The sequence below is a fragment of the Hevea brasiliensis genome, chromosome 8 (assembly GCF_030052815.1).
Source record: "Hevea brasiliensis isolate MT/VB/25A 57/8 chromosome 8, ASM3005281v1, whole genome shotgun sequence".
NCBI classification, from domain to species: domain Eukaryota; kingdom Viridiplantae; phylum Streptophyta; class Magnoliopsida; order Malpighiales; family Euphorbiaceae; genus Hevea; species Hevea brasiliensis.
The window spans coordinates 37,195,253-37,203,780 of NC_079500.1; the positions used below are offsets into that span (position 1 = coordinate 37,195,253).

At 35.5% G+C, this 8,528-nt stretch overlaps 1 protein-coding gene across 3 annotated transcripts; it reads right to left on the reverse strand.

Moving 5' to 3' along the window:
• Positions 1-244: 244 nt before the first annotated feature.
• On the reverse strand, positions 245-8,308 carry LOC110632221 (protein PLANT CADMIUM RESISTANCE 10). Of its 3 annotated transcripts, none has more exons than XM_021780364.2 (5): positions 8,157-8,295; positions 7,747-7,837; positions 7,198-7,424; positions 1,253-1,479; positions 245-741 (listed from the first exon to the last, which is right to left on the reverse strand). In XM_021780364.2, the coding sequence occupies exons 3-5, from the start codon at positions 7,367-7,369 to the stop codon at positions 568-570; spliced, it is 573 nt and encodes a 190-aa protein (XP_021636056.2). In that variant the 5' UTR covers positions 7,370-7,424; positions 7,747-7,837; positions 8,157-8,295; the 3' UTR covers positions 245-567. The 3 variants fall into 3 exon arrangements, with proteins under 3 accessions (XP_021636056.2, XP_021636057.2, XP_021636054.2); XM_021780365.2 differs by having other exon boundaries at positions 7,747-7,834; positions 8,157-8,294; XM_021780362.2 differs by lacking the exon at positions 7,747-7,837 and having other exon boundaries at positions 8,157-8,308.
• Positions 8,309-8,528: the final 220 nt, after the last annotated feature.

Consider the following 8,528-nt stretch of genomic DNA (forward strand, 5'->3'; position numbering starts at 1 on the left):
AAGAAGGAATACGTAATGAAAATGAAATTTATAGCCCTTTTAGTTTCCATATATATATATATATATATATAAAGCCATAATAAAAATCAGGTATCAAGTACGGTGTTGCCTCCCTTTTGTTTGAGTCGGTCATGGTATGCTAAACTAGGGCTTGGACAAGGGAGTTGATTCATTACACATAAGAACGGCTTACACACTACACATTACCATCAATGGTTAAACATGTTCAATGCGACAATCTATGTTTGAGAGAGAGAGATGTCAACTGCACTTATTTTTTCTGTTTATACAGCCAATCTGCCTTCAAATAAAGATAGTTTCCATCTGTGTCAAAATTGACGGAATCAACACAGCAGATTATCACAAACATGTAACAACAATTCATTTAATGTCATAATACAATATTAAGATAATATGCCTTTAGCAACACAGCTCAGCTCAAGTGACACAAATTTGAAGAACAATACCATCTCAAGCTTAAGTGACAAATCAGCCAAAGAACATAAAGAGCCAAGCACAGCAACAATCATCTGTTTGTCCTACCACAAGTTTCCAGCAGCAATAGTATTATTCTGAAATATTATTCGACTCCATTATCTGAACTGAAGGAGCTGTGACCACTGGCAGCTTAACATCAGCAGAATTAGAGTTGCAATTCCTTTCACGAATCTCTCTGTATTCTTGGCAATTAGCACATAAGTGGCAGAAAAAGTGTGTAGTGAAGTCGCCACATGGTGCTTCCTGCATAAGCAATCAATAAAATATGTTGTAGCCTTAGATTTATTTTAACAACAGTATTAACAGTATTTGCATAGAACCCTAAATATAAATATATCTGAAGGATGTGAAAACCTAAAATTTATGTCCTTTCTCTGCCTCTTTATTCTTAATTTCTTGTCCTCTGTTATATCTTCCCCTGCCTTTGTGTTTTCTTCTATGTGCTAAATCCCAATTTGTAGGCCTTTATAAAACATGCATAAAAACCCCAAAATCAGCCTCCTTAATCAGCATTCTTAATCTTAATACTATTTTTTATTAATTTAATGACCTCAGAACTCCATAACACTATACAAGAAGAAGACCTGATTTCAACTTCTTTATATGCAAAATTATCAATTGTTCTATACAGCTGCTCAAAGTAGGGTCAAAGGCAGAACATAATCCAGCTAACACAGGCAGCAAGAAGAAGAAGAAGGAGAAGAAGAAGAAAGTAGTTCTTAACTTCACAAGACTATTAAAAAATTAGTCATACCGGCAAATTATACTTTTCACGCAGTGCCCTGCGGTAACCACAGGCATAACATGCAACAAAGCATCCAGGTAATCCCAACAAAATGCCATCGGTCATGCAACAACATACAGTATTGACAAGAGCCCACAAAATAAAATGGGTCATGCATGAGCCAATCAAAGTTCCAGAGCCCAAAAACTCTGCATTCTTTCCAAACAAATAGCAAGGACAAAAGAGACCCACACAACCTGTAGGAGGAGAAAATTGCAGTAATTAATAAATTTTAGTTTGGGCAATAATAGATTATCATAGATAAACAATAATAGTATTGCATATATCATCAAATATATAACACAAATACAGCATAAAGTCAGTATGTCCTCTGAAAATTTAGAACTTCATAGTCATCTGATGCAAACAATAAGAAGCTCAAGAAAAATCAAGATCTAAGACTCGAGAAACCTAGGATTATGGTCCAGAACTCTAGATTTCATAAAGGGTTCAATTAAAACATTGTTGAGTACTTTTTACTCTATTGTGTCTTATATAACTGTTTATTTTCATAAATTAGCAGCTGGTAGAGTGTATTGCAACTTTAAGACCTTAGGGGCACTTCTTTACAAATTTTATCTTTGCAGTAATGGGTTGACTGAATCATTTATGTACTTATTTATATATTTATATTAATTTTGAGCACTTGTTCATCAATGAATACATTAATCCTTTTAGTTTTGATGGGAGTACAAAGAATTATTAGGTTTAGGAATTGAATATCTTAAAAAGTAAATTTCCAGTAATTAATGCTATTTCAATAATAGGTGCAATGCCTGAGTAATTCTAAATGTAAAACTTAGTATGCTATCACTTTTCTTCAAGTTTGCAAGCAGATTTCCTTATAATTCATATCTGAATTCTTCCCTGAATAAATAAATATTGTTCACAATGCCACACCTCAGTTGCAAACTTTGACTAAAACTTTTCTTTTCTTGTACTATTCTGCTTTCTAGTTGCACTCATTAGAAAAAATATAAACGTTGGGGCGTCCTCTACTTACGACGCGCTACATCGGAGCCCGGGTATAGTGAGAAATATGCAAGGGTGTAGGGCGTTCACCGAAAGCGACGCGCCATGCCGGCGCCCAGGTGTGGTGTTAAGTGAGCAAGGGTTCCCACATCATGGACGGGTATGGGTAAAGAAGTTAATCCATAGGACAGATAGTAGAACAGATAGTAGAACAGAACACGAGATAGACATAAAAAACAATAGAAGATATCATAGAAGGAGATCAATTAGGAAGAAAGAGGATAGGAGGATAATCAAGGTTGGTACTTGGAATGGTGGATCACTTACAGAAAAATTAATGGAGCTTGTGAATACCTTGGAAAGGAGAAGGGTGAATATTGCTTGCATTCAGGAGACTAAATGGATAGGAGAGAAAAGTAAGGAAGTGGGTAATTCAGGGTACAAACTGTGGTTTACCGGAAAGGAGAGAAACAAAAACGGAGTGCATAATCATAGACAGGACATTGAAAGACGTAGTAATAGCTGTGAAAAGAGTAAGAGATAGAATTATACTAGTAAAACTAGTACTAGAAGGAGAAACAATAAATGTAGTTAGTGCTTATGCCCCACAAATAGGACTAGACAGTGAGAGTAAATAAAAGTTTTGGAAAGATATGGATGATTTAATGCAAAGCATACCGAATGAAGAGAATGTTTTCATTGGTGGAGATTTGAATGGACATGTAGGAAGTGATAGACAAGGTTATGGGAATGTTCATGGAGGTTTTGGTTTTGGCAGTCAAAATGAGGAGGGAAAAAACATCCTGGATTTTGCTATGGCATACGACCTCAACTCAACTCAACTCAACTAAGCTTTTATCCCAAAAATTTGGGGTCGGCTATATGGATTCGCTTTCTCCACTCTAAACGATTTTGGGTTAAATCATCAGAAATTTGTAATACTTCTAGGTCATGTTGTACTACCCTCCTCCAAGTTAATTTAGGTCTACCCCTTTTTCTCTTTCTATCCTCTAACCTAATGTGCTCTACTTGTCTAACTGGAGTCTCCGTATGTCTACGCTTCACATGACCAAACCACCTCAATCTCCCTTCTCTCAACTTATCCTCAATTGGTACCACTCCTACCTTTTCTCTAATACTCTCATTACGGACTTTATCTAGTCTAGTATGGTCACTCATCCACCTTAACATTTTCATCTCTGCAACTCTTATCTTAGACGCATACGACTCCTTCAATGCCCAACACTCACTACCATATAACATAGCCAGTCGTATGGCTGTACGGTAAAATTTTCCTTTTAACTTATTGGGAATCTTACGATCACATAAAACTCTCGTGGCACGTCTCCACTTCAACCATCCGGCTTTAATCCTATGACTAACATCCTCCTCACATCCCCCATCTACTTGAAGGACTAAGCCAAGATATTTAAAGTGATTACTTTGGGACAGTACCACTCCATCCAAACTAACTCCTTCCCTATCGCCAGTTTGGCCTTCACTTAACTTGCAATGCATGTATTCTGTCTTCATTCTACTTAACTTAAAGCCCTTTGACTCTAGAGTACTTCTCCAAAGCTCTAGCTTTCTATTGACTCCTTCTCGCGTCACATCTATCAGAATAATATCATCCGCAAACATCATGCACCAAAGAATACTCTCTTGTATATGTTTCGTCAATTCATCTAAAACTAATGTAAAAAGGTAAGGGCTTATAGCTGATCCTTGGTGTAATCCAATTGAAATCGGAAAATCTCTTGTGTCCCCTCCCACTGTGCGCACAATAGTACTTGCTCCTTCATACATATCTTTCAACACTTGTATGTACCTAATAGATACCCTCTTTTGTTCTAACACACTCCATAGGACATCTCTTGGAACACTATCATAAGCCTTCTCCAAATCAATAAAAACCATGTGTAGATCTTTCTTCACATCTCTATATTTCTCCATCAAGCTATAGCATACGACCTAATACTAGCAAATACCTACTTTATAAAAAGAGTCACATTTAGTGACTTTCAAAAGTGGGCAACATTGAATCCAAATCGACTTCCTCTTAACCAGAAAGACAAATAGAGCTCTATGCAAGGATTGCAAGGTCATTCCAGAAGAGGCTTTAACAAGTCAACATCGGTTGGTGGTCTTGGATATCAAGTTTAGGAACAATTCAAGTAAGGTCAAAAGAAATACTGTAACTCGAACAAAGTGATAGGAGTTCAAAAGAGTAAAGCAAGTAAAGTTCAAAAATGAACTTCTCGAGTCCGAAGTATGGAAGTTGGATATGGAGGCCAATGATATATGGATACAGATGGCATCAAAGATTAGAGAAGTAGCTAAAAAAGTATTTGGAGAGTCTAAAGGACATGGACCACCCTCAAAAGAAAGATTGTGGTGGAATGAGGAAGTATAAAAGGCAGTGAAAAGAAAAAGGGAATGGTATAAGAAATTACCTAAATGTGATAATAATGAGGCATATGAACAGTACAAGATAGCAAAGAAAGAGGCAAAAAGGTGGTTAGTGAATCAATAGCACAAGCCTTTGAAAAGTTATATAAGAAACTTGAAACTAAAGAAGGGGAGAAAGATATTTATAGATTAGCAAGAAGGGGAGAAAGGAAATGTCAAAATCTCAATCAAGTTAGGTACATTAAGGATAAAGAAGGAAAAGTATTGGTGAAAGATGAGAATATTAAAGAAAGATGGAGAAATTATTTCAATGATCTCTTTAATAATAATCAAAATGGTAATAGCGTGAATATAGACTATAGATAATAGAAAAGAATGTGAATTATACTAGAAGGATTAGATCTTTAGAAGTAAAGGAAGTACTTAAGAGAAAGAAAGTGGGTAAAGCCTGTGGACCCGATAAAATACCAATTGAAGTGTGGAAGTGTTTGGAAAATATGGGAGTGGCATGATTAACTAAATTATTTAATAAGATTCTAAACTCAAAGAAAATGCCTGATGAATGGAGGAAGAATATTTTAGTACCCATTTTTAAAAATAAGGGAGACATACAGAGTTGCTCAAACTATAGGGAAATTAAACTCTTGAGCCATACTATGAAGTTGTGGGAGAGAGTTGTGGAGCATCGACTATGTCATGATACTTCTATCTCTCTCAATCAATTTGGTTTCATGCCCAGTCGTTCAACTATGGAAGCAATCTTTCTCATTAGAAGCTTGATGGAGAAATATAGAGATATGAAGAAAGATATACACATGATTTTTATTGATTTGGAGAAGACTTACAATAGCATTCCAAGAGATGTCTTATGGAATGTGTTAGAACAAAAGAAAGTATCTATTAGGTACATACAAGTGTTGAAAGATATATATGAAGGAGCAACTACTATTGTGCGCACAGTGGGAGGGGACACAAGAGATTTTCCGATCTCAATTGGATTACACCAAGGATCAGCCATAAGCCCTTACCTTTTTACATTAGTTTTAGATGAATTGACGAAACATATACAAGAGAGTGTTCCTTAGTGCATGATGTTTGTGGATGATATTGTTCTGATAAATGAGACACGAGAAGTAGTCAATAGAAAGCTAGAGCTTTGGAGAAGTACTCTAGAGTCAAAGGGTTTTAAGTTAAGTAGAACGAATACAGAATACATGCATTGCAAGTTCAGTGAATGCCAAACTGGTGATAAGGAAGAAGTTAGTTTGAATGGAGTGGTACTGTCCCAAAGTAATCACTTTAAATATCTAGGCTCAATCCTTCAAGTAGATGGGGGATGTGAGGAGGATGTTAGTCATAGGATTAAAACCGGATGGTTGAAATGGAGACGTGCCACGGGAGTTTTATGTGATCACAAGATTCCCAATAAGTTGAAAGAAAAATTTTACCGTACAGCCATACGACCGGCTATATTATATGGTAGTGAGTGTTGGGCACTGAAAGAGTCGTATGCGTCTAAGATAAGAGTTGCAGAGATAAGAATGTTAAGGTGAATGAGTGGCCATACTAGACTAGATAAAGTCCGTAATGAGAGTATTAGAGAAAATGTAGGAGTGGTGCTAATTGAAGATAAGTTGAGAGAAGGGAGATTGAGGTGATTTGGTCATGTGAAACGTAGACATACGGAGGCTCCAATTAGACAAGTAGAGCACATTAGGTTAGAGGATAGAAAGAAAAAAATAGGTAGACCTAAATTGACTTGGAGGAGAGGAGAGTAGTACAACATGACCTAGAAACATTACACATTTTTTAGAATTTAACCCAAAATCGTTTAGAGTAGAGAAAGCGAATCCATATAGTCGACCCCAAATTTTTTGGATAAAAGCTTAGTTAAGTTAAGTTGAGATGTACAAGATAATATAGTTTCTTCCTATAAATGTATTACATTACTGTAACCACATTTATAATATTTGTAGATCACATCCCTTGGCTTTGTCGTTATAACTGGCTATCAAACTCTCAGAATTCACAATTAGGCCCTACTAAAAAAATGATATTCTTCTTGCCTCAATAAACAAACTACTTATTTTTTTGCTAGAGGAAAGCCTTAACAGAGAGGAATAAAAGAGGAGAACATATGATTTTCTCAGTTACCTAATAGCCCAGGTACCTTGCTTAGCAATTCATATATTAATAAATCATGCACCTTATCCACCAATAGTGACTTCCACCAGCCTAATTCATTTGAAAGGTGGTCTGCTGAGTTAAATATTAGAATAGATACAACATGAACAGTAAAGAGCTAAACAAAATGCATTGCAGTTCCATAGACAGAATCAAGTACAAAGTCCCTATTTAACACCCCACCCTCCAAAACCTTCTTTTAAAAGTCTTCTCCTAGACCTTCAATTTGAGAACAAAAGAAGAGAAAAAAAAAAAAAAAAAAAACCCAGCATTATTTGTTCAACTTATTAGGCACCTTCATATTATTTTTCTTCTGATAAATCAAGGTCAGAAGGCAGAAAGTAGCATACAGCTCTGCATATCATCGCAACAAGCACAGATTCCAGATGACCATAGTGTCAGTCCATCACTTGTTTGATTTGAAGCAAGATGGCCTTCATTTTGAGGAACAATCTCAGCCTCTAAATCTGCTTGTCCCAATGGAATATAAGGTGGCGGCACATAACTGTTTCGGTCTTTCATATTTGCCTGGAAGAGAATTACCTCCCATATAACATTCAAATGCTCCAACAATGTCCTGGTTGAAACATCAAAAGAAAGTAATCACTAATATCCCGAATTGCTCCAAAACCACATTAGCAACTCCCCAAAGCTACATGAAGTTCATATTAGGGAAATAGCTCCGCTTAACTTCAAAAAGGCATGGAATATGATGACAAAAAATCAAAAATAATAACAGTAGCTTCAATGGTAAATAGCAAAACTGAACCCAAGTATCAAAACAAAAAAAGATTAATAATCAGAAAATACTTGGAGTAATTTCTCTTTTAATTGCCTGTCTCAATTTTCCATTGAATAATCAAATAAACAAGAAGCTGAGTAGAATATAAAGAATTCACGTTTCATTAAGGCGAGCAATTCCATCATTAGTTGCAGAGCCTAGAGCCACAATACTAAAAACTTATCATCCTCTTTTTCCATCATTTGCTGCTGCAGATCCAAGAAATACAAGCTCACAACATTTATAGGTAGTGAAATTGTCAAATTGACACATGACAAAGCACATATTCATCGAGGCATTTTATCAAACATCTTGAAGAGATTTCAAAAAGTTAATTTGGTTTTAAAACAAGCTAGATCAACACTTAAAATTATGAAAAATTTGAATCTCATCCTAATTAGGTATCGAAAATGATAACAAAACCGAAGTAAGTTGGGTTTGATGAGGATGGAGATCTAAGAATTGGATCAGAAAGCAAATCAAGTACATAAAGAGAGACGAAAGAGGAGTGAGGCATGAGATATGTACCTTAACCAGAAATTCGATTAGTTAGCCGTTATGCCAAAATCACAGCAGCCGAGAAATTACCTCAGATTTTGGAGCATTGAGTTTTCAGAATGCCAATATTAAGAAGATATTTTTAATGCTGCTAATTTCTTTTCATTAATTTGAAACTAATCAGTTTTATTTAGACCTGGCCATCGGGCCGGTTTCTGAATTGCTGGTTCGATTTATTAGAGATATGTACCTGAATCGACTCATAAAACTCTTAAAGTTTCAATAATTTAGATCGATTTAATTTTTATTAAATATAATAGATCAATTTTTTCAAATTTTAATTTTTTAATGAAAAAAATTTTGATTTTGGCTCAAAATCAAACGGATTGATTCCCATCAGAT

What these genes read in the sequence shown, in the direction of transcription:
- LOC110632221 (XM_021780362.2), bottom strand. Translation starts at nt 7,369, where the DNA reads ATGAAAGACCGAAACAGTTATGTGCCGCCACCTTATATTCCATTGGGA. An exon ending in TTGCGATGATATGCAGAGCT is followed by an intron (nt 1,480 to 7,197) that starts GTATGCTACTTT and finishes CTCCTCCTACAG; the next exon opens with GTTGTGTGGGTCTCTTTTGT. An exon ending in GTGAAAAGTATAATTTGCCG is followed by an intron (nt 742 to 1,252) that starts GTATGACTAATT and finishes TTGCTTATGCAG; the next exon opens with GAAGCACCATGTGGCGACTT.